Consider the following 26,959-nt stretch of genomic DNA (forward strand, 5'->3'; position numbering starts at 1 on the left):
TTCTGTTCCCATCAAATTCTAAATACATATGCAGTTCATTGCACCTTTTCTTTCTGGTGCTCTAATACAAAGAAATTGTTTTGTTTTGTTAGTAAAAAAAAAAAAAGACAAATGTTTTTCAAAATACAAAAGCTGGGTGTGTGATTTTGGTGTGAGGAAGGCTTATTGCCTTTTCCAACTTGTTAGATGAAGTGATATAAACCAACATGATGGGTTGGAACATTTTTGCTTTTCTTAGTGCTGTCCTTTTACCCTCTCATTCTCTGTCTGATGAAAAACTGGTGTTCCTCAGAGCTCAGCAGATTTAGAGGAAACAATTACCAGTCCGGTGATCTCTGCCTCTCAAGTCCCGCCGATAAACACCCAGTGCCCTGAGGTAGGGTCAGAAAGTGATACAGTTTTAAATGGGTTAAATTTCATTGTTTTCTCCGTCTGACCCTGCTACTCTCCCCCTCAGAGGTTTATTTCACAAAGTGAAACCACATTTTTTTGTTTTGATGGGGGCAAAAAACCAAGAAACAATAAAGAATATGAAAAGCCAATCTTCACAGAACATTAGACATCACAAAACAACCCTAAGCTATGATTGGATATATCCAAACTGACAAGTAAAAGTTGGTTGCTGAGTGTCGGCTGATTGGACCATACCTCACTAGGAGAACACACCTCATGCTTGCTTTTACAGTGCAGTAAACCCTGCTGCACTGACACTAAATTAGACATTGTATTGAACCAGCTAGCCATTACTCATTTCGCATCGTGGATCAATTCATTTAACCAGAAAATTGTAACAAATTCTTTTAAACTGCACCCCAAATGTTGCCTTAATGGAGAAAAAGTTGAGTTGGTTAAAAAGGGATACAAAATATGATCTAAATATGTACATTCCATTAAACTACATGAAGGGCCTGTGACAGACTGTCCAGGCTGTACCCCGCCTTTCCCCAACCAAAGTTGGGACGACCCCGTGACCCCGAAAGGGATACAGAGGTTGAGAAAATAGATGGATAGATAGATAAACTACCATAAGATGTACTATGTGCTGGCTTCTTTTGCTGTCAAAACTTGTAAAAGCATATTCATAGAGACTGCTATTGTCAGAAACTCTTTTTTTAAGAAATGACAAAAGAAAATGTAAACATGTTCTCCAGCTTGTCAAAAAATAAGGAGTAATGACATGTTGTGGTTACAAAGAAGAATCCCATGCACTTAGCCCTGGACCAGGTTTGTACTCAGTATGTCACAGATGTAACCCAGGCACATTTGGACAACTTTAAAACTTTACCAAGCAAATTAAAGTTAGCAAATCCATGTTTTTATGCATTGCTAACCTTTGTAAAAGGTCAAATTTAAGTTAAATGTAACACTCAAACATCTACATTTGTTTCTATTTGGATGTTTTTTGAGAATTAGTTATGTTTGTACCAAATGGCAAAAAAAATACTAAAGGTCTTTACGAATGTTGTAACTATTTTTAATACTCCAGTATAAAGGTCTTCACTATCAGCATAGTTTTTACAGACAGATGGGATAAAAGTATAAAGCAAGGGTCCCTGTATGGACCCCTGAGGCACTCCAACATACATGTTTTTAAATAAAATGAATTATTATTCACCCCGACACTGCTGTCAACCATTTAAGTAAGATTTGTTTATTTTTTATTTTTTATAAAAGACACAAATTGTTTAGAATTTCTACAGTTATAGGAAACATGCATGTCCATGTGCAGGATGTTGTGTTGACGTCCAGCTACAGGGGTTCATGCACTGGAAACACAAAAGGAATGCCTTCTTGTTTGTGAGAAAGGCTGGTTAGAGATGAGAAGTTGAGGAATGACACTGAAGCCTATTTGATCATGTAACATTTAGTTATGACGAGCACAGAGTGATAGAATCATCTGTAATTTGTGTCTTCATCCCCAGCAAGTGAAAGGAATGGATATGGGGAAAAGACAGGGATGAAAAATAGGCCGTGTGCTTTCATAGTCACACACTTGAGCCGTAGAGATGGCCAAGCACAGCACAGCCCAGAGTGATTGAATGATCCCATTCGGGGCTTTTTGTTAGACACCAGGCAGCCATGTATGAAGATTGATACACAAGTGCTCAACTCGCTTTGCTGGATCATCAAACGGATTGATATTATACTCCAGCCAAGGATGAAGACAAAGTAAGTGTTATCATACTCAATACTGAGGCTTGTCAGAGGCGGGAAATCATCTCGTGTCACTGGTTTCGGGAGCATTTTGCAGACTGTCTGGAAAATTTATCTCAAAGATGCCGAGCTCTATGACAGGCTCCAGTCTACAGTGAAAGCCCCATCTGCACTGTAAAGATCTAGGCTGAAAGTAGAATTATGGGGCCTTCTTTATCATACATTTATTTCACAGCATATTTGTCCCCACAGACGCTGTAAATCCCTGCTCTTTCTTTCAAGAGCCAATTTACTGTCATTTAAAAAACATTATTCATGATCATTTTATGTGAATAATTCACACATTTGATAATGGTACATTTTCTACTTCCTTTTATTTAGGTGTCTTATGCTGCCCCAAGTGAAAGAATCAAAGTGGAAGTAAAAAGGGATAATTACCTCCCTAAAAATGGGAACAAAGCGTAGTAAAATAAACCACAACATTGAAAAAAAAATAGTTCTAATTTAAACTCATGGCAAATTTTTTTTGTTGAATATTTATGAATCAATTCAGCATCTTTAAGCGATGCTGAATTCAGAATCATCAAGTAAAACATCACTATCATAGTTTTTATACAAAACTTTGCATTATTTACTTCAAAGAAAAGCATTGAAACTCACATAGGCCTTCTGCATTTTCCACACTATAGGACGTCCTGGATTATAAGGCGCACCTTCAATGAATGGTCTAAATATGAATTTATGTCACTCAAAAGGCGCACCCACATTTAGGGACCCTTGGTGGGGAGGTGATTTGATATCACTGTGAGTAATCAGGAGATCTCCTCTCAGTACCCTACCCCCCAATTTTAACTGCACCCCTTTAGTACACACACCCTTTACCCCTCAAAGATATACACTCCAACACACACACACATACATGCACACACACGCTCACAAACACACACATGCATTTCACAGGGAAGGTGGGACCTCAGACCATCTGTCCCATACCCCATTCGTAGTAGGGGGTACTGGGCCCTCGGCGACGGCGGCCGTGTCCCTTGGGTGCTGGCTTCCTGGGCCCGGCAGTCCTCTCTCCATGCAGGGAGGGGGATCCCTGAGTTCTTTGGCAAGACCATGAGCCGGGGATAACATCACATCTGAGCCGGGGGGTGTCCGTGTCCCTGTGGTGGGGGTTCTGGTCCTTGCCCCTAAGCGCTGGGCCTCGCCAAATTTTCAACTGTGGGCGAGCCTGGTGATTACCTCTTGTGCACCCCCACTTCACTTGGGCGTTTTCCTCCTGGGCGGGGATGGCTGGCCCCTGTCTCGCTCTCTCCTGGACCAACTATGGGTTGGGTGGGTGGGTGGGTGGCTGTCTGGGGTGGGGGTGGGGGGATGCTCAGAACTCCTGGGTGGTGGTGGACTGGGTACTCTCCCTCCTTCTTTTTACATTCCATCATCCACGTCAGAAGAACATAAACACTCACTTTATCACAGCTGTTAGCTCAGCTTTGCACAGGTGGTTTGTGTGACTGAATGAAATGTTTCACATGTGTTGGTCTGAATGCATAAGTATGTGGATATGAACATTAGTTGTATTGCGTACATCTTAACATGTTTAGTGAACATTTTTGGAGCCAACAGGTATGGTTATAACGTATGAGTGTGTGTGGACAGGCCCCGCCCCCTCTAGATTTGTTACTTATAAATCTGACTGTAATAATTATAAACATCCAGCAACTTGTTGCTTTATGCTGCTTCATGGTCCCCGCCCCCCCTTCTATAATCACCCTCCTACCCCCCGCCTCTAACATCCCTCTCTTTTTCCCTCCTTTTCCTCTCTGTCCGGTCCAGCAAAAAATTGTTACAAATATGGTTCAGATGAAGAAATGTTAGTATGAATTACAAAAGGGGTTTATTCAAATATGCATCTGCTGTGTCAAAGTTTCATAACCCCTACTGTAACAGTAAAATATGTCCAACACAAGAGGCCTTCAGCTCTCATCTGTCTGCTTAGCTGTTGGAAGGGACAAGTTAAAAAAATAAAAAATAAAATGAAAGTACACCAAACTATAAGGCGCATTGAGCGAGATAAAACAGTCAGAGATACGTCCATCAGTCAGTCAGACTTTCTTAACTGTGTTCACAGTAACTCTAGAACTTGTTTGAAACACGCTACATGTTAGCCACATAATAAGCATTAGCCCTGTTAGCATATTCACAAAACCTGTAACTCCTAACCTTGTTTGCAACACATAAAAAAACAGAATGATAACACTAAAACAAACATTACTGAGTCTGCGCTAATTCCCAGCCTTGTTCAATCAATCAATCAAACTTTATTTATAAAGCACTTTTCATATAAAAGAATAACACAAAGTGCTTTAAATTAAAACAAAACGAAAAATATCAAAACAAGCATGGAGATTAGAATAAACAAGCACAAAAAATAGATAAAAATAAAAATAGGGCCCCCTTCCCCGTACCTACACAACCCTACACTTCTTACACATCCCCCACCCCCTAATTGATGGGGAAAGACAATTAGGAATAAAAAATAATAAAACGCTGATAATTGGAACCTCCCTGTCTGTGAACAGTTGCATGACCAGCCAAATGAAGCATCACAGGCGGGGACCGCTCCACCACAGCTTAGTGGTGATGCAGGCCCCATCCAGAGCCACAGTGGCTGAACAGCATCCGACCCAGAGGGAGAGGTCCCAACTGAGGAAGCACCAGAAAAAAATAAAAAAATATAAAAGAGAATGAAAAATATCAAAGAGAATGAAACAGTAAAAATATTGATAAAAGCAATAAACAATAAAACATTTAAACAAGTTAAATTAAAATTAAATTAACACATTAAAATCTAGTGTAACTTCATAAAACAAGATCAAATGGATAAATATAAATAAATAAATAACCAAATAAATAAATAAATAGTGGTAGTAAAAAAATAGCTAAAAGCCAGGTTAAAAAGATGGGTCTTTAGCCTTTTCTTAAAAGCATTAATGCTCTCTGCGGCTCTCAGGTCCTCTGGCAGACTGTTCCATAAACGGGGGGCGTAGTGTTGAATAGATGCCTCTCCATAGGTTTTGTTTTTTACAATCGGAATGGTTAACAGACCAGCCAGAGGATCTCAGGGTCCACAAGGGTTCATACTTTACTAAAAGATCTGATAAATAAGAAGGCGCAAGACCGTTAAGACATTTAAAAACTGTTAAAAGTATCTTAAATCAATCCTGAAGCATATGGGGAGCCAATGCAGGGATTTTAAAATTGGGTTAGTCACATGTAAAAAAAAACAACACATAACATATAACATTAGTTTGATGGAAGCGTTAGCGTATTCACAACACCTCTTACCTCTAACCTTGTTTGCAACGTGTAAAAAAACAGACTGATACCCCTAAAACAAATGTTCCTGTGACCATGCTGACTCCTAACCTTGTTATTCACATGTAAAAAAATACTTTTTGACAGCACTACCCATTCTGAACTCCTGATATCAGGGCATCTTTGACTGTAAAAAGAGGCAGACCAAATGTGGGCAGTACAACCTACAGCAGGGTCGTTTGTCTCAATATTAAAATGCTTCAGCTGTTGTGTTTGCTGACAATTAAACAGTACATGTTATGAAAGTTGGGTTCTATTAAACATGGAAGCAGAAAAAAATGCAACCCACAGAGAATCAAGCTTGTCTTGTGTGGTCCAGCCTCAGTGAGCGTAGCTTGACCAGCTCTTTCAATTATTCTTACAGAGGACGTAATGCAAAGAAACCGAACCGTAGACAAGAAAAAAACAAAAAAACAGCATTGGATACTTTGTAACTTTATTTTTTTAATATTGTGCAATGAAACAACATTTTTGTTTGCTGAATGTGATTTTTAAACATTTTTGATTGAAGGTTTCATGTTCTGTTTCAGCCAAACCAAAAGTATCAGATGTTGCAGTACTTTAAATGACCAGTGTGGGCTTGTTTTAAGAAAACAAGACTATCCTATCAACTCCCCTGCCTTTAACTTTACATCAAAGCTAAAATGTAGGAAAATCCATGTATAGGTGTTTTTTTTATTTTTATTTAACTGTCATTCATGATAGGTGGAGCATTTTTAATGACCATCTGTCTCAATTCTATTAAATGTTATGATTATTCTTGATCGCCTTTTTAATTTTATTTAATTGTGGTCGTTTATTTACTGCATTTTGTCAAAATGAAGTTTAAAGCTAACATTTTATCCCAGTTAAAGGTCCATATAGGTTGTGTTATTTTGCAATGATCATTTCCTGTTTGCCTGACTTCTAGAAGCTTCCTCATGTGAATTTCTTAAGACTAGGAGAAGCAGGCAATACAGGTACCGTTATGTATATCTATGCAGAGGTTTTACGTGCATTGTAAAGCTGTCATTTACCTTAGCGCCTGTTGTGCCTTCTCTGTCGCCAGTCTGTAAAAGCCATGCAGGGCAATAACAGCCGGCCATTGCACTTATGTATATTTCTCTTTACATTCATCATTTTTACATGTGGTCCCCCAGAGCCATAAGAGCTGTCACCAAGACTTACAGCTTTTCATCTTCATATTGAAATTCAGTGGAAGGGTTGTTGTCATCTTACTTGTACATTCACGTCTTTTGTTGTTAAGATTTCAAGGGAAAATCAACAAACAAGGACATGTTCAGTCAAGGGGTGTGCTTGACCCGGGAGGAGAATGTAGTCATTTGGTCTTGGTTGGATCGCTCACTGAGAGTGGCTTGCATGTGTGTGCGTGTGTGTGTGCGTGTGTGTGCAAATGCGTGTGCAACACAGGGATGTCTGGTGGTGAAGAAGTGAGTGCACGTTTGAGTTAAGGGCTCTATCAGGGGACAAACTTCTTCAGCTGAACAAAACCACATGATCCATCAACCTTTTTAGCTGTTGTCAGGACCAGTTTACGTGATGATGATTTGATGCTTGGGCACTGGGTCTTGTTCTCACTGGCTCAGATTGAGCTATATAGTAAGAGCTGGAATCTCTGGGATCAGTGAGCTGCTGGGATGCAGCCATCAGACACCCACTACAACAATGTGTCACTTAGAAGAACATTGGTAAGGCTGGCTCTTTGTTCACATTTATGTTCCTTTCAAAATAAAATCCCAGAAAACACTGCTGAAAACTCTCACTGTATTCCATAGACAAAAAACTACTAAAATCCTGTAAAAGACACATCTACAGTGACCTTGGTAAAGAAAAGTAGAATTTATCCACATGTTTGATTTTATAATTTTTGTTGAAAACATTGGGTCGTTTCACAAGAATTCCTGTTTCATATTAAAAGAAAGTAACCATGTACCCTTATTTTCTGAAACACTGTAAACCATTTTTGGAACAATTTGACAAACCAGAACCTCTGACTCTACAAACACAATCTCAGAAAGGATAAACAAAATATTATGTAATCAAATTATTATGTAATAAAAATAATGGTGCATTAGTTTACTCAGTGTCAAGTGAAAGACACTGCATCATAATGATACTTTGCATAAAAAATTCACCAATAACTACGTATCTTTAAAAACGTAAAAATGATTTTTGACTTAGAATTCCAAACTTTAGATTTTCTGTCCAAACCTACTCCAGTTTTTGTGGTGATTCATAAAGGATCCAGTTAGCAATATGTAGATTTGGGGGAAAAAAAAAATGGATGTAATACACCATATTTTTTTCACTTTCTTTTTATTTTCTCCAAAAAAGGACAATGAGCCTTAAGTTTGAGCATCTTAAACATGGAATAGTTCTGGAAGTGCTTACTGATAAAAAAGTTATTTTCAGAGCTACACGACGTCAAAACGTCAGTCTGTTTGGGTGTTATTGTAAATATGTGGCTATCATGTAGCGTTTTCTCACTGTGTTTTTTTTTACATGTTACTAACAAGGTTGGGAGTTGGTGTAGTTACAAAGTCTGTTTTTATGTCTTGCAAAAAATGGTTGGGAGTTACAGGTGAAGACACTAACAGGGCTAACGCTTCTAATGTTGGTAATGTGTAGCATGCTACAAGCCATGTTTCAAACAAGTTCTAGAATTACTGTGAACGCATTTATTAAAGTCTGACTGACTGATGGACTTATCTCTGACTCCTTTGTCTTGCTTATTTTCTCCTTATAGATCAGTGCCTAATAGCCGACATGACATGAGTTTGTAAATAGACTATTCAGTGACAGTGCGCCTTGATTACCCAGTGAGGGATATATATATGTGTATATATATGTAAACAGTTATTTTTATTTAAATATTTGAGGTAAAGACATCTACTTGTTTGTCTTTCTTTTCCATTTTAATTCTTGATTTAAAAATAAATATATATTTTATGATATATAATATTTATGGCACTTTGGTGATTTTTTGGTATCATTTAACATACAAAAACGAATAAATCTGCAGTATTTTCCCATCAGGTGTGGCTTTAAAGCAGTGAGCGTGTGGTGTTTGTGCTGCGCTGTGTAACAGTGTAATAAGTCAGTCCCCTGTAAACTGGCCGGGGAGGCTGTGTGTAAATGAGGCGGTTCTGCTGCATTAGCTTCATAACGCTGTAATCCCTTCTCTATAAACCATTATATACACGGCAACATTTCTGATTTATGGGGGCTACAGAATCAATGGGAAAAAATTAATGCTCCCAAAATGTCCCAGGGACAAAATTGAGCAGATTTTAATTGTGAATTCATTCGAGTGGCTGTTAGCCAGATGATGAATGGTGGCTAACCTTCCACTAAGCCAAGCACTGGAGAGAGTCTTTAATATGACAATTAAGTGTCTGTCTTTTAGATTTTATTGTATCTTTCCCTCTTGCAGACGACTCTGCCCTCCCCCCTCTTTCTTTCCCCTTCATTTCCCCCACCCCTCTTTTTTCAGTTCCTATCACCCCTCTCTTGATATAACTTCATCTGTACAGTGCAGCTTTTGTGCAGATTAAATTGAGACTCCGGTTTTCTCCATCTCGCAGCACTTACTTATGTTTTATGACACGCAGTAAATCAATTTTATGTTGGTATTGATTTCTGGCCCCCCTCTTATTACCCTCTTACTGAAATCGACACAAACCATTTTGCCTTTTGCTCCACGAGTTTTCCCACTCTTGTCTTGGTGGTGACCCTAAGACAGAAACAAATCCATGTGTGAGGCAGCAAAGAAGAAAAGAAGAAAAAGCAAAAACAAAATGCACCTCTGTAGAAATCATCCAACCTCATCAGAAAGTTCGACACAAAACATTTTTTTTTCTTTTGTGTTTCCAATAAACAGATTTTTCTTGTCCTTGAATCCCACTTGGCACGATAAAAGTTTCAAAATCATTTCAGCTCTAAAATAATTCATTTCCATGAGCAAAAATGAAAAAGTGGTTTGGAGGGGTTTAAGTTTCACCTTCATCGTTGCAATTGACATTGCTTTACGTACGTAGAAGGACTCTCTCCATATTTTGTGTTTAATCACAAGAATTTCTGCAAGCTGAGCCAACTATACTGAAAGCCGCCATTGAAGAACTCAAGTATTATCAGCAGGATGTCATTGAATAGCTAAAACCAACGTAGAGCAGAAACAGTTAAACAATTGAGAAGAGGGACAAAGGAAGCGACACACAGAAAAAGTTTGAACAACAGTTTCAGCTTTCCTTTGTAATTAGCTTCAATATTGGTTTAACTGGAAAAGTGCATGGGAATAATGCAATAAGAGCTGGCTTTATCTCAATCAATCTGTCCCTGGCTGTTGGCAGGTGCCCAGGCCTCCCCAGTGTTGGCTCCATCAGGACTCCCAGCAGAGAGCTAAGCAGGAGCATCAATGTGGCCATTTAGAGTGCGGTCTGTGCAGATGCAGTGGGAAGGTCGGGCCTTTGTGCGGCCCTCCTCCCTCTGCCCTCTCACTTTACCCTCCAAGATGCGCCTCACATCAAAGTTGTTATTGAGGCTCCTCAACCGGAAATCCTGGTTTGGCAGGGAAGCGAGGTCTTTAAGTAAAGAATGGCAGCCTTGACCTGATTTCAGCAGCTAAATCAGCTCACCAACAGCCACAAGGAAGATTAATACTCATGAGGACTGTGTACACCTGTTCAGGAACAAGCCACAAGTCAACTGAGAATGGATTCACAAACAAAAAATAAAGTCTAAAATGACCGTTTATCTATTATGTTCATTTAACTTAGCCATAGTCAAGATCTCTATAGCCTATAGACATTTGGTGTTAACAAAGGGATCTCTAATCTTCTTTATTATTATGGTCTAAAAGTTAGGCTGCATGGTGGTGTAGCGGTTAACCTCACAGCGAGAAGACCCTGGTCCAAATCCCAGCTGGGTCCTTTCAGTGTGGAGTTTGCATGTTCTCCCCGTGCATGCCTGGCTTTTCTTTGGGGACTCTGGTTTCCTCCCACCATCCAAAAACATGCTCCATAGGTTAATTGATGATTCTTAATTGTCCCTAAGTGTGACTGTGTGTAGTTGTGTTGCATCTTCGTCCAACAATATTCAGTGGGTTCTGAAGATGGAGGGATGTCCTAAGAGTTAGGTGTTGGCTTCAGCTTCTGTAACTCTTGCATGTGTTTTGAGTTTGCAAAGAAACTAAACCAAAAATGTTTTCTTCTTCAAAACATTATAACATAACACGGTTCTCAGTGCTTGCAATTGTCAGCAGGCAGATGAATGGTAATGTCAACATATGCCATTCAGTGAGCATCTACTGATGCAGGGTACTCTTCTCTAACAGAGGGCTGCCTCAAAGGACACGTCACATCCAAGTTAAAGCTTTTCTTTTACCAGGGTTAAAACTCACTTCATCTCAATTGAATATAAAACTTTGGTGTGAATACAAACAAACATTCAGTCAGCTGATGACAGATGGAGAAGAGAGTAATAGTAGCCTAATGTTTTACTTAAAAGTAACAGTTGTACTTAAGTAGAAGTAAAAAACTGAAACGACGCAAGTACTGAGTAAACATAACATCTGATTTATTGTTGAGATTGTTTGTTTAGGCTGAGTAGTATATTAAATACTAAATAATATACAATTTATCAACATCTAAACAGTTTACAAAGTTCTGTGCAGAAAGAAAACTTTTGGGCTTAAAATGTCAAAAAAAACCTACTCAACTATACATGAGTTTACCTGAGGTTTTTTTTTTTTTTTTTTTTCGTATACTTTATTTATCCCTTAATGGGGAAATTCCTCTCCCGATTGACCCATCCCCTGGGGGAGCGGTGAGCTGCAAGCTTTATTCAGTAGAAAAAATGAAGAAAGACTGAAATAAGTTATCTTAAAGAGAATACTTTATTATCTAATCATTGACTGAACTGGACTGAGCGAGTGTGACGTGACCCGTAGAAAATGCGTTACTGGCTCCGGCTCCAGCGAAATGAAGCCAATTCAGTTGCCATGTTGGAGCCAGTCAACAGCGATTGGTCCGAGTCGGTCTGAGTCACGTTTCTGTGGCAACTACTGTCGCCAATCCAGTTCTCTGTATACAGTCAATGCATCTAAGTCAGTGGTCCCCAACCTCGCCCCATTGGACATTTGGTACTGGGCCGCAGGGAAAAGAAAAAACAACAACCTACATTTTTTCCATGTTATTCTTAATCTTATTCTGAAGGAAGTTTTGTTTGGGAAAACTACTGGATTCTCTGCACCACATTCCACTCATTCTTGACGCATGTCAAGTCGCTCGGTCACATGTCAAAAATCCATCTGCTACCTTCATAAAATGATGGCACCAACCACTACATTGGAGCCCCCAAGCAAGCAAAATTAACAAAAAATAAATGTATTTGGAAAGTGTTTATTAGCAGAAAGGGCCCAGAGAGAAAACAAAAAGAAGATCCTCTGTCTTCAAAATAAAAGAAATCAGCATTTAATAGACAGAACCCAGGAGTCTTTACTCCAAATATGGGTTAATTGGGACAGTTGGTTTGCAGACCATATTATTAATGCCGAATATTCAGCAACCGGCTGTCTAATGTTACGAGGATGCTGCTAATAAAGTTGTTCAACCAGAGATTCATATTATTGATTAGAAAATACCAGTTTCAGTGACCTTTTTATTTTTTATTTATGCATCGCACCTTAAAAGTTGGAAGAGGTTGAAGTTGGGGTTTGATTTTTTAAGCTTCCACTTTGACAGTTATGGGTGAAGAGAAGATCTATATCATAGTTTAATGATCCCTGCATAAAATCTAGTGTTCAAATAAAGTTTAAAGCAGCAGCAACTTTATAGAGGATGAAGATAAACTTGACCTTCAAAAGTTAAGAGAAACTGGAAGCTAATTATAAAATCGGACACCCACTTCAGCCTCGTACAGGCCAGTCTGTTAAAAATACTGTCCGTGGCCTGAAAAAGGTTGGGGAGCACTGCTCCAAGTTATATACATTTAGTTTTTCCAATCAAATCATTTGTGTTGTTTCAGGCTTTTGAAGCAGCAAACACTTAAGGCAGGTAGTAAAGTGAGGGACACAACGGAGACAGAGACTGTGGCTGATCGAGTCTTTTTTTTCCCCTTTTTCTGTTCCTAGAGGAAAATCTTTTCAAATTATGATGTGGATTGACGTGCAGCAGCTGTCCCCCCTCCTGGGTCCTGTCCGTCACCCCACCGGTCACTGCTGACAGCGCTATGATGGATTAGGAATTGTCATCCAGGACGCTTGTCACTTGTTTACAAGTCGGCCATCCCTCATCTCTCACCACAGGCCTTATAATCTGGCCGACATTACTCCGACACCCCTCCCACCAGCACCACCAGCTCCTTCCCCCTGCTGCTAGACACGCTGCACAAGACAACACCACACATTACAAGAGCTCCCACCCCCCTCTCCCTAACCCTTTTTTCTCTCTCCCACTCCTACATCCCTGGGCTGAACACAGTCAACACATTTAATGCATTAATATATGTGTTGTGCACACCAATCTCTCAGGGACGGAGGCGATGTCTTCTTCCGTCAACCTCTACCCCTGAGAACTGACTGGCTTTCATACAAACATTCCGGTAGCAGAGGGAGGGGGCTCAGATCCAACACATATTTGATTTTGGTTTGTTCTTAAATAAACAATGCAGGAGTTTCATGCAAGCTGTGGCTCAAGCCAAAGGCCTAAACCTGCAACATCTGCAACCTGCAACTAAAAAAGCCATTCAGTCCAGTTTCCTACTGACCAAAAACCAGCGAGAGACGGTTTATTTTACAAAAAGAAACTCTGTTTATGATTTTGTGGCCATTAAACCAAGCATTTCTAAAGTGTAGCTTTTAAACATTTAAAAAATCTAATGACATCAGCGTAACATTTCTCTTATATTACTTTTGGCAGCAGCACATACAAGTTCCTTTCAAAATAAAATACATCAGATGATAAATAAGATCTTGCTGATGTAGATTTGCAATTATACTTCAGAACGCTGGCTCAAGACAACAAGATTTAAAATAGGAAAATGAGTTTTTTCTAATACTAGACCGCTCTGACAATAGATCCACCCCGTCATCGTCCGTTTGCTCAGTTATCGGACACGTTTGCACAACGGAGGACTGCTAAAACTCTTAGTGCTTCTTGATTTAATGTAATGTCAGCAGTGGTTTAAAAAAGAAAAAAAATCCTGTAACATCACCTCAGTTTAACAATAGAATAAAATAAATAGCAAAATTGACTAACAAACTTTTTATTTATTCAAATTGTCCAATTTTTTCCAGAGAGCCACAATGGAGGACTAAAATAGCTTCAGGCTGCAGAACCCCTGGCCTAAACATAACCCTGAGAAAAGAGCCTCTACTTATGAGATCTTGTTTTGTTTCTTTTTACCACATTTTCCTCTTTTGCTGTGTGTGCAGTTTTAAACAGATATTCACAGCTTGTGGCAAACACATTTAAGCCGTCCTCTACGACCAGGATCTTCCATCCGCTTCAAGCCTGCGCTTCAAGTCAGGGTGGAAACCCTGCAGAGCAGATGCTGATCCTCATTGTGGTGTCTGTCAGCCTGCGCTTTGCTGGTTTATTTTCTCCGTGTAGGCGCAGGCCAGGCTGCAAGAACCCGCCTGTCTCTCCGCTTTGGACCTGCCAGCTGTGCTCCTGCAGAGAGGATGAGTGGATGCCATCTACCGCGCACTGCTGAGACCCTCCCAGTGCGGCCCTTGAGAGAGACCATAATCTTCTCCTGTCTGCCTAATGTTTCCCTCTGTGGATTCAGAAGGGGCAGGCTGGGAAGTGGAAGCAGCCTGCTGAATCCTACCACGAGCATATTGTCATTAAATTAAAAATTTCCAAACGCTCCCTTGCTTGTGGCATAAATGCCGCCGTGAGAGCCATCATAATTGGCTCTGAAAACAGGCGTAATTGCCTTCAGCTGGCGTTCTTTTACAGTTGACATTGTTGAGGCGGAGTGACTGCTGCATTCACCGCGCGGCTTGTTTCACAACGGCGGTCGTAACTGAAATATGGAACGTGTGAGGGGAAGATTACATTAAAGCTCCGGGATAATCACCTGACGGGGGGCGTCGTTCAGTTGACAATCTGCCGCAGCGTTTCGGGGAGCGGGGGGGCCGCAACAAACGGCTGAGGACGGCCGAGAGAAAATGCTCTCTTTTGATGCAGTTTCCTCTGTTTTTCACTTCCCTCCATTGCAATCCACCTTCAAGATGGGACTTCATGAAAGTTGCACTCTAATTCTTATTTGTGGCCCTTTGATCAACATTTCACTCCTTTACTGACTCGTATGGAAACTCAAATTGCTCACCAACTTCCCATCAGCCATGAAAGAAAGGAAGTGTCATTTTAACATCCATTCTGTTGTCGTTTCACGGAGGAAAAGGAAGTTCAGTTTTACAAATATTTCAAAACCCCGTCTGCTTTCTGCAGACTCATGTCTGTAAAGCGATGCAGGAGGGATGGTTGCTTCGTTCTGCACAGACGGCTATCTGGGCTGTTGTTGCAGGTGCCTCCTCTCTTTCATTTTCTCTTTTTTTTCCACCATTATCTTATATTTGGTTATAAACACACACACGCCGTGCAACCCGATAATATGCAATTAAAAACAAAGATCATTAAAAGTTATTGGTGTCTGCCTAATTACTATAACTTTACCCCCCTTATAATGAGCGTGCATGGGTATTGATTTGAAGCAAATCTCCCCTTCCTCCTGGAAAAAAGCAGGTAGTTACTTTGTGTTAAATCATTAATATAGTAATGATTTTTCCAGAACACTCTCAATTAAGACCAAAGCAGAAAATGACCCAGGGGAGTTGAAGCTCACGCTCTTAAAAGTGTGATGTTCCAAATATATCTGTATGCTCCTCTCACTATAGAGTATGGATAGGGTTGAGCTGTGTTTCTGAATAATTTAAAGCGGAGCGTGTTGATTACAATGAGTGTAGATGGGCTTCTGCCTCCTTATGGAAGACAGTTTTTTGCTAAACGTGTATGCAGCATTAAGCGAGTTATGTGTGAGCAGCAAGTTTGTACTGTAGTGGTTTGGTTCAACCTGCAGGAGGGGACAAAGAAGCAGTCAGATGAATAAACACAGAATAAAACCACAGATAAATATGATTAACCACTGATTTTCCCCAGAAAGTACAATAAAGTTCATTAAACTCATGTTAATCTGCTCCCATGACCTGCATGTGGTGTTTACATGGAATTCAAAGATACAGTTGTGTCTCTGATTCCTAACTTGCTCTATATTTCTTGTTATAGCTTTGTTATTGTTTGATTTCTATTGTTGATGTCTATTATTTCACTACGGATAGCATTTCTAGCTGCTGTCTGAGTTTGTTAGGTAAACAAAAGCTCAGATTTGGTCGGATGCCAGCAGTCCTGTCGTCCCTCTGTACAGACATTTTATCACTTTCAAAACGTCGTTTTCAGAAAGCATTTGGCTCATTCTTTATTAGATGCTGTGGTTTATGTCAAATGGGCCGCCTAGACACAGTGTGCTGCGTGTTTTCCACATTGCCCTGCTAATGCTCACCTGATCAGCTCATCATCAGGTTCTGCGACAGTGACAGTCATGAAAGGCAGGTGTGTTTGAGCAGGGTTGGACTGAAAACATGCAGGACAGTGTTCCCTGAGGACTGGGGTTAGGAAACACTGGCCTGGTGCTCCCTGCTTAACCCTGATTGGTAAAGTAGTGAAGGCTGTGAAGGCTGTGCTCCCTAAAGCCTTTTTCAGAAACTTCTAAAGGACATGGCGAGATTCACTCACATTTCTTTTATATTTTATTTAAACAGCTCAATTAAAGCAGTGTCAAATTTCAACATTGTAGAATGGGTTATGAAGAGGTAAAAAATATATAAATAAGCAATGAAAAAGTATTTTAATAAACCGGTAAAACATTAGTAAAGAATTAGTAATAATGATGGCAGATTCAAGTTATCCTGGGACAAAATATTCTTAGAATATCATTGTGTTCTTTTTTTAAGTGTAATCAATTTATTTCATTAAAGTATGTTAGCATTGACATACTAACTTATATATTCTTTCATCACTTCTAAATGGGACATGAAGCTGCACCTCTACTGAAAAATTACACATCATATGTGCTTTAATGATGCATTCAAGTACCTTTGTTTAAAGGCAATTGTGCCCATTTGGCAAATATTCCTGGTCTGGCCCATAATGCACAAGGACAGTCCAACACCTGGGTGTTCATCAGAATCATAGAACTGTGAGGATATGGAACTGCACACCTAGAATCAAAACAGACACAGAAATGCAGAAGTGTTGTCAAACGTGTGATGGTGTTGCCCCAAAGTGCACGTGTGGGTGTGGGTGTGAGTGGGAGGGATTGTGTGTCCTGCGACTGACTGGCAACCTGTCCAGGGTGTACCCCACCTTCGCCCAACAATATCTGGGACAGGCTCCAGCAACCCCGTGACCCCAAAAGGGATGCAGTGGGTCAAAAAGAGGGACGGACACAAGGATGTTGCTCCAAAGGCTGATGAATAAGCTTGTAAGCATACACTGGTGCAGCCCTTCCACTAAACCTGTGAAGTAAAGACCTAATGTTTTTTATTGATATATATTTTATTTTTTTACGATTCCTTCTTTTATTTTCTTACTTTTTTGTGCAGTGACCAAGCCCTGGTACCCTGTGGGCCTTATCTGGGGAACGGCCTGCCTGATGATGTGTGGGCTTCATCCACTTTGGAGGCTTCTTAAAACAAACAAACGTAAAACTCAGCTTTTCAAACCTTTTTACAAATTTTAGTGGGACATTATAGACTGTTTTTCCCTGTTTGTTTTTGTACAATCTGGATGTGTGTTGGGGGGGTATTATAATTACTACTTTAACTATTTGTTTATTTTATGTTAAGCACTCTGAGGTCCTGTAACAGGAAAAGGTCTCATTAACCCTTGTGCTATCCTAGGCACTTTAACATTGGGAGTTGGGTCATCTAGACCCACTAGACAGTGCTCTGAACCTTTTTTCTTCAATGATTTGTGATCTTCACTGGTGTCCATGGATTACATGAAATCTTTCCACTTTTGTCATGGTAGGGAGAACACGTCAAAGTAAGGGGGGGTCATCTAAGATAGCACAAGGGTTAAAAATAATGAATTTAAATTCTGCAAATCATGTTAACAAATTTGATTTCAAACCGGTCAACTGGCAGGAATCAAATCACATTTTAGGAATCAAAAATTCTAAACCTCTCAGTATTTTTTATCCTATACATTCAACTATAAATGCTCAACATAACAAAAAGCGTCATTTACGCATGTGCACACATAATGTTGTTGATTATTATTCCTTATTTCTTTAGTTTATTAGACAGGGACCGTAAACAGGAGCATTAATCCAAGAATAGAGGCTTTGTACCAAACTACAGCTCTAAGAGCTCATTTCCATCTGCAGGCACCATTACAAATGCAGGACTAGACGAATAACAAGCTATAAAACACACTACATATTTAACAATGTTGACATGTCTGTTTTGTTAAAAATGTTTTTTCAATTCTAAACCAATTTTTGGGAAGGTTATTGGTTCAGAAGAAAATGTTGATTTCCTTTTTTTAGGTGTGTTACACTGACCGTTGGATGTGGACCATTTTGTTCTGCTTATTTGTTCTGATGTCAACATAGCAAACCTTTGGAGGAGCCATATTATTTGTAATCTGAAACAACAGTTTGGATAATTGATGTTTGGTTAATATTTTGTAATGATGAAGATGTCGTGATTTTCTATCAGGAATCGTAAGTGCTTGTTTGCACACGAATTCCAGAGGCTTGGTTGTCATATTTGCTTTTGCGACCAACATGAAATATCAAATGTGAACTGAGGCATTATTGTTTCATTTGTGTAGGATTTGGCTCTGAATGAGTTTGGTAGGGACCTAACATTTGACAGATTAGTGTGTGACAGACCGTTTTATACAGCTCTTGAAAGTCAATGCCAAGGTATCATATCAAGGTTAATTTACAGTTTTAGTAATTGCCCCTTTAACCTTAACTAGGTTTTATTATTGACCTCATAATGGTCTATTTCTAGATTTTGCCCACTTTTAGGCCCACACTTTCCTGGAAAATCCTCAAGTTTAGCAGATTTTTAGAAAAAACCCTTTCCAAGTTTAGCTTTTTAGTTGTGTCTGTCATTCAAACACAAAAAACACGTCAACGTTCTTGTTTTAACAAATCCTTCATTTTGAAAATGTGCTAATAAAAATATAAATGTAAAGACTTCCTCCTTCTTTTTTCACTTAGAAGGTGATTCATTTCATTGTCCATTTAATTGAGAATATACCTCCCCATTCATTCTCAAAACGTTGCAGAAATTCTATCCTCACATCTGAGGGACCAGTTTTCATTGCCTGGTTTTTACAAAGTGTGGACCTCATCAGGCCAACACTCCTGATCTTTTCTATGCTTGACATGGAATTATGAAAGACTGAGTTCATGGCCAGAGTTCAGAGGATCAGTTTGGGTTACAATTATCAGTCTGAGTTGAATGAATTAAATGTAGATGCCATGCATTGTCATTCATGATTTTTCTTAGGATAACTCTCTTATAGCCATAATGATAAATTACCAGAACATTTTACTCCGTTGTTGTCATCTTTCCACTTGTCCAAACAGCATCCTAAAAATGAAATCAATGATCTGATGTTATTGAATAAAATAGTATGTCTTATCTTACAACACTGCTGCTTCACTGAGTCTGCCTCAGTTTCACTCTGATCTAATCTGGATATTTAGATATGAAGATTTGGCAGATTTGTTTTTACAGAGTTCTGACGCCTGTTTGACTCAATTCCTTCATGAGATTCTCCAACAATGACATCTTTTGTTCATCCATTATCTTCACCCCAATAGAAAATCTGTCTCAATTTTCCCCTCTGCTTCTGATCTTGTCTCCCTTGCTCTCTTGCTCTGTGGCCCCCTGCCTGAGACGCTGGTACGGCCCCAAGCGGGTTCTGTGTCTGTTGGACTTTGCCGTGCTCCCATGAATTATGTCCATGCCAGGAGCCTGTGCCAGTTCAAGGCCCTATAGCCCTCAAATACTTATGGTAACCCTGTCTTTTCTTCTTTTTCCTCTCCTCTGAGGCCCCTGTGCCAAACAAACACAAGACTTGAGTAGCAATACACAGAAAACACCTCAGTCTCCTTCCCTCTTTTCACTTAGACCCATAATAATCTCTCAGTGAGGACCAGCTGGGACTGGAACAAAGGAACCGTTGGGTCCGGGCAATGATTCATTATCGTCTCCATAACCACGCTTTACAGCAGCTTTCTTTTGAAATGCTTGACATTTTAGTTTCTTTTCATTAGATATAGTCGGCGGGTACAGTGCGTCATCTTTGTTTGAGTTTATCACACGTAAAGAGGTGTTTTCTCTCACTTTAATGTCATCACCTAGGTGACCAACAAGTTTTTAGCAACAGCGTAGAAACGGCCAATTTGTCAATGGAATGTCTGAAGTGTCAATATAAATCTATCTGATCCCCCTAAGCTTCATTCAGGAGCTAATATTTCATATGCATATGAGACTTTTGGGAGCATTGCTTTCTCACACTCTATTAGAGGAGTGAGACAAATGGAAATGTGGCTGAAGAAGAGAATGGTGGCACCAGGGAAATGGTTTTGTTGAGGAAGAATGCGAGTTATTAGTGGAAGGTTGACAGGAGACAAAGTTTTACAGTTGAACTTTATAATCACTTTGGAATCTCCGCAAAGTCTTTTTCTTTAATTGGTAGAAACTTTTTAAAAAGTAAATTAATAAATAAACAAGCACTTTCCACTTTGGTAAAAAAAAAAAGTGCCAATAAGAATGCATCGGCTTTTTCGTTCTTAAACCTTTATATGCCTTTTTTTCCTCATCAGCAGAGAACAGACAGACAAATGTTGGATTTTTCTGGTGGCTTCGGATTTTTTTTAATTGGTACTTTTTGGCTACAAATTGGAGAACAAGGCTACAAACACACCAGCCATGCGACGCATGTTGAAGAACGCAAGTATAGCCCATAGTCTTCACAGTAGACATGTCAGGTTTTGAATAAGCTGGACCCAAATGCAGACAGGAAACAGATTTATTGAGAAGAGGAGTGAGTCTTTGAGAGAGTTAACTGGCAGAAGATCCAGAAGGCGAGGCTGAAAAGTGGTGGGCTTGGCTCGTGTTTGAGCTGCTTGGTTTGGTTTGCTTTGGTTCGGCTTGGCTAGGCTTGACTTGGTGTATTGCAGCTTAACTTGGCTGGACCTTGCTTGGTTCGGGGCTGCTTGGCTCAGCTTGGTTGGGTCTTGAGCTGCTTGGCGTGGCGTGGCGTGGCGTGGCTTGGCGTGGCGTGGCTTAGTCTTGAGCTGCTCAACTTGGCTTTGCTTAGCTCTTGCTTCAACCAGCGGGGATCAGTGGTCTTTTCCATAGAGGAGAACAGACGAACCGACGATGGCCGGAGGAAGAGAAGGACTTATAAAGGCCGACTAATCAGATGTAGAACAGGTGCGGGAACCAGCGGCAGGTGTGCGGGGACGGCCTCGACACCTGACAAGACAAGCAGAGAAGGGATGCTTCTTCTGTTTCTACTGAGTACTCGCACATGTGCACCACCTCTAGTTGGAAAAGGCTTGGTAAAAAATGTCAAAGCGGTACAAATCTCGCAAATTTTTATCCAGGTTTTTTCTTTCACAGCTCTATTTCGAAAAACGAAAGAATTGGTGTCATATAACTCCGACTGGGCACAAACCGCAATTCTTAGGTTGTATTCAGACTGGACGCATTTGGTTCGCTAAAAGTACACCAGAGTTCATTTCCCTCAATGATCCAGAACTAAATTTCAGTCTGAACTCACCCAAACAGACCCTCCTCTGGGACCAGGAACCGCTCTGAGACCCATCTTTGGAGGTGGTCTCAGTTCGTTTCCAATCGGACTGAGCTTCAATTCACTCTAAGATTCCTCAGTCTGAATATGTTCTCTGCCCTGAGCGAAACAACTGAGCCAAAATGACCGCTGTAGCCGGTCGTCATGTGATGTAAACAGTTTAGGAAAGAAGCAACGGATGAGCCATGGACAAATGTAAAGGAACGATTGTCGTTGAATCAGACAGAAAAAAAGGGTCCAAGTGTTTATCTGTTAGAACGTTCATTTTAACACGGCAGCCTAAAAGCTACCTTACCGGAATACTCCTAAAACAACTCCATGACACCACAACGATGAGACAGAGCAACTCATGGAAATGTAGTCAGAAGAATGCAGGCTCATTAAAACAACTTTTAACGCGACACACAGCGAGTAAAAGGCCTTGATGCACACGTTCAAAACTGGTCATCAAGATATAAAGTTTAAATAAATAAACTATCCCAAGAAGGACTGCAAAGCACAGGACTTCCATAATTTCTGATTGTAGTTGCTTTGCCCACCTTTGTAATTCTTGGCCAATGACTGAAGAGATCTTAAGTCACATGGTTTTGTTTATAAGCTTTATTTCAAAGCAGAAAAGTCTGCCTGACATCAGTCTGAAAACAGACCAAATGCAATGTTCAGGACTCGATTCGGACCAAAATACATTATCACACTGTTGGTGACACAAGCACCGAGAAAGAAAATAATAAAACTTGGACTTGGGCTCTCATTGACTTGACCTTTTTCCCGCTGGCTCACCAGGTCCTCCCCCAACCCCGCTCCCTCCATCTAGAGGTAAATCCTTTTGGGTGGATGTTGTGAATGTTTTCATCATGTTGCTTTTATTTATTGACTGTTGACAGGGCCATGAATTCTGGGCCAAAGTGAAACTCATATTGTTATCAAAAGCATAAAATTCTTATCACTTTAGATGTCAGAGCAGAGACAAGAAAATGAAGCAGGTACTCATAAAGCCGGCAGCTGCAGTAAATCAGGCGAAAGCGCCGGAACAAGGAGACGCTTGATTAAATAAGAGGAATTAGGTATTTGTGCAAAAGCGGGAAATAACATTGATCTATGCTGCTGTCATGGCCATGCTTGACTCTGTTGTGCATTGTTTTTTTCTTGCTAGTGTGGTTCTTGTGTATCAATCTTCCACTGACTGAATAAGTGAGAGCAAACCCTGCTTTACCTTGCTGCTGTGCTCTATGTCACGGATAAAAAAACTTCTCCAGAATCTTAATTTACCTTCTTTGGTTTCTCCAGCAGCTGCCCCCCCCCCATCATATCCTGTCGTTTTGTTTACGGGGACACATGTGAAATGAACCAATAGGGCAACAGTTTTCCTACTGTGCCAAAGGCATCAAAAGGCAATTTAAGGTCAGTGAGGGGTGAAACTCCTCACCGACTCAAACCAGGCTGCAATCAAATTCCATTGCATTTTATCGGAAAACGCTTCATACAAACAATTTCTGTTCTTCTTAAGAGGGTTTGATATCCGTTTACTGAGAATTATACGTGTTATTGGAAAAAATGGGTTTTTTTGTCCAACTTCTCATAACAGTCAGCATACATGCTTTCCTGGAGGACCAGGATACACTGATCTGTTTAAGAAATTCCTTGTTAGTTCCATTCCATTCAACTCCAATACATTCTAGTTCTCACCAATAACCCGTTTATTTGCCAAATGTTTCCATTTGAACTCAACAAATGTATGATTTCTGTAGCATTTGGCTCCTGTGGTGTGGTGGTGTCTGCATGGCTGATGGGATCATTGAACTCTGCAGAGTGGGGTGACGACCTTCCACCTCATCCATCACTCAGTGATGGACATGGGAAGCCAGCCCCTGACAGGTTGGGAGGACAGGCAGGGGGGGAAGGTATAAATGGGGTTAAGGGTAGGACGGGAAAAGGGTTTTGGTCGCTGCAGCATGGCGTCTGGAAGAACAACGGGGGGAGGGGGTGGATGGCGTGAGGTGTGGGCCGGATTGAGGTCAGGCATGTGTGACTGGGAAATGAGATGAGCCCCATTCGTGCACTGGGGGCACCGTTGGATTATCTGAGTGTTTACGCCTGTCTTCTGTGTGGCAAATAGCATCGGTGTATTGCGTCACAAATCCCAAGTCTCTCATTTTTTGCACGGTAAAACAAAAACGCATGTTGGTATTGTTGGGTACAGTTTTCCAGCTGACATTTGTGAAACATTACGATTCAATAGAAATGATGGATGTGGTAAGCAGGCCCACTGTCACTCCATTCTCCAACTCTTGCTGAGGTGTAATGAGTCTCCGAGGACCACTTGCTTCTTCCACCGACTGCAACAGACACCAAAGTCATCAATCTTCAGTGTTTAAAGGTGCCCTTCAATGGTTCTTCCCCTGACCTCAAAAGAAAGCCAGCTTTATTTTCAACCCCAAACCATGTTGCATGTTTTGATGACAAGAGGAAAACCTCCAACGTGGACGGAGACCAAATCGTAAAGCTATGATGCTCTGCCCACACGCACCAACACTAGCGTGAAATGGGTTCAGTAACATTTGACCTGGCCTTCAAAGTGTCTGTTCACACCACACACTCCCATCCTTCTGTGCATGAAGGCAAGATCATATGTTTTCCTCCATCTGACCCAAATATAGTCATGTCTAGACACTTGTTCTAATGTTGCACTGCCTTTATTGTTTACCTCATGTCAAAAGTTTACCTTTTTCAGGAAGTTAAACAAGACTTCTTCCCCTTTTCTGTCATCCAGCAACTGCACAGCAAGAAAACCAGGAACTAACCAGGACTTAGGGCTTTACTTTCACTTATTAGTCAAAGAAGTCATTTCTTTAATACTATGTTTTATTGAATCAGAGCTGTTTGTTATCTCTTCTTCCAGTAGCTTTATCAGAGCTTATGCATTTGCAAATCTTGATACAAATAAGAAGGCTTTGATCAGATTAAATCTTTCTTTCTTGTAAACAAGGATAAAGTATTGTTAGAACATGGAAACAACAGGGATTGACACACTTACAGTAGAATATAATCTCAAGAAAGATTTATGATGACTGATCCTGTTGTTCTGACGTCTTTAGCAGCTCCTTCATCAAAATATTTGTTAAGAAGTCCTTGTCTTAGTTTTCATGTTGTTTTGGAGTTTGGCCACCAGCTCTGGATTTAAGATGGACACAAACACTCACACAACATGCGTGCCACTTGTATACGGTGTGACGGACGCCCTTCGTGCTGTTCTTTCCCCGGTCTCAGTGGGTTGGACAGTTTGTGAAAATGACAGGACATGCCAACAAATTGCATCACTTCTGCCTCTGTGGCTGAGGACAATGGGCCACCATATGTTGAAGTGGGGAAATGAATGGAGCTCATTTGTGCTGGCACCCAGAGCCCTTGCTTCCCCCGACCCCAAAGGGGGCCTCTGTGGCATGGGGGCAGACACACACAGACAAGCCCACTCTGTGCCACACTGCCAGGCTGCTGTGCACAGCCAGATCGCACAACAAGGCCAAGACAAGAGGACAACAAAAGAATCCAGGAAAACAAATCATTTCCAACAATGAGGCCACGGCAGGATTTGAAGTAGTTTGGCAATGTTTCAGAAATTATTATTCCAAACATTTGACATTTTAATGGTAGGTCTACAAATATTTTTTTGCTTATTTCTGTTTGGTGTGTGTGCTCAAGCTTGAGAGACCACAGATTTGGGATGATAGCTGATGATTAAGGAGTGGTTGCTCTGTTGACATTAGATACTAATGAGGATGAAATGAGAAGGTCAGGCCAGGAGAGGAGAGACGAAGCCTATCTACCTCTACTGTTTCCACCTCCCCCTTTTTTATCCTGGTACCCCAACTTGCTTCCTTCATCAGGACAGACGACTAATCCTTCACATAATTGGTGCAGGCCAGTGCGCACAAATGCATGTGCACGTAAATACACATCTGAACAGTGAGGCACCTCTGATCAGGACCCTACGTCTTCATAATGGCAGTAATTAGCAGTTTAACTAGGCTTGCTCAGCATTATGATTAGCACTTCTGTAGAGTGCACTCACAATCTGAAGGTGCTGGCCTTTGCTCTGAGGTCTTCTCTGCACTGTCAATGCAGCACAGAGAACAAATTATTATAAACTGTCTTTGTTCTTTCTTATATTTGTTTTTATTTTGAGTTGGAACTAACTTGTTCTTGGTTCTTTTTTCGTGCCACTCCTGTGCCATGTTCTCATCTCAGAAGCATATTAAGTTTCGATCCCACCCATTTAGGATGACTTATGACAGCTACCAGCTGTACATAGAATCTCCAAAACATCACACGAGTTGCAGTGCGTTGATACCAACACGATGGAATTTAGAACAAGAAGCTTGAGAGACAGGTGTTATTCAAAAATCCAGCCAGGTTTGTCTTCAGCACCTCAAACTAAGGATGTATTGATTCATTTTAAAAAGGATTTGATTCATATTTATAATCTGTGGTCGCTGATCCGACTCATATTTGTTCATTTTGAATGATCTGATTCTCTGAGCTAAAGTGGATCCAGATCATCTTCATCCAAACTTCCAGCAGAGAGACTCAGACAGAAATTCCAGTGAAGTTTTCCAGATTCTTGGATTTCTTCCAGATCATCAAATGTAAATGAAATCTGTGTCCAAACAAACAAGTAAACTAGAATGAATGTCAAATCCATTCACATGTTTGTTTCCTAAAGTTCACCACTGTTGTTTTTCCACATCCAAAGAATCCAAAGGGAACATTCTAGGCACTGGATGGTCACATGACTTTATTCAAAGTCTGTCCACACATTGGACTGAAATGATGGACTGATCCCTGTTAATGACATCACATGTGTGTTGTCCGCTGATGCACTTGGTCGTTTTTACGTTAGATAGACTTGCCATGTCTCAATCCCAATGGTATTTTCAATATCGCTTTAATCAATTTATGTAATTTTGAAACTATTTTCTACTTCTATAGGTTAACAGTTTGGCTCGGACAGATCGATCTGTTTGGATCGTATGAACATAAATTGATTTATCAATTAAGTTGGTTAATCGTTACATCCCTATCTCTGACATATTTTGAAACCATCTCAAATGATTCTCAGTTTACTGTCAATCATTTGAAGGAGGGTCAACATTGTTAAAGGTTGAGGGCAAAATCAGAATAGCTGAGATTGAATTGGAATTAAAGCAAATTGGCAGGCAATCACAGCATACAGAACAAAAGCAGCAGGGCTGCTAGTTGGTGAGATTCTTAATGCATGTTTAAGAAGAAGAGAAGAAGGAAGAGACACGTCTCTGCCAGAGAGAACATAAAAACCAAAGAAAATGCCTTTTTTGCTGCTGTTGTCCAGATTCTTGACACCGCTCATTGTGTTGAGTTTATTGTATTCAGCTATTGCTCTGTGCTGCACAAGCCTTAGAAAAGAAATGGGTTTTATTACACCTCTGGAATTTACTTGTTTAGCTATAGACATTCCCAACTGCAAACCTGAAAGTCAAAAAGAGGTA

General features: G+C 40.4%; 1 protein-coding gene across 5 annotated transcripts in view; it reads right to left on the reverse strand.

Moving 5' to 3' along the window:
* The window catches only part of LOC144984512 (uncharacterized), a 102,951-nt gene that overhangs the window by 13,738 nt on the left and 62,254 nt on the right, over positions 1-26,959 (reverse strand). The window contains exons 3-4 of one of the 5 annotated variants that reach the window (XM_078933194.1): positions 16,689-16,813; positions 9,215-9,265 (exon numbers count right to left, since the gene is read on the reverse strand). The exons of 1 other annotated variant lie outside the window; for it this stretch is intronic. In XM_078933194.1, the coding sequence (XP_078789320.1) occupies positions 9,215-9,265; positions 16,689-16,813 (176 nt within the window). Of the gene's footprint in view, positions 1-1,458; positions 9,266-16,688; positions 16,814-26,959 lie in introns of those variants that run through there. 3 more of the 5 variants (XM_078933193.1, XM_078933192.1, XM_078933196.1) reach the window with 3 other exon arrangements.

The sequence above is a fragment of the Oryzias latipes genome, chromosome 16, assembly GCF_053564925.1.
Source record: "Oryzias latipes strain Hd-rR chromosome 16, Olatipes_Hd-rR_3.1".
NCBI classification, from domain to species: domain Eukaryota; kingdom Metazoa; phylum Chordata; class Actinopteri; order Beloniformes; family Adrianichthyidae; genus Oryzias; species Oryzias latipes.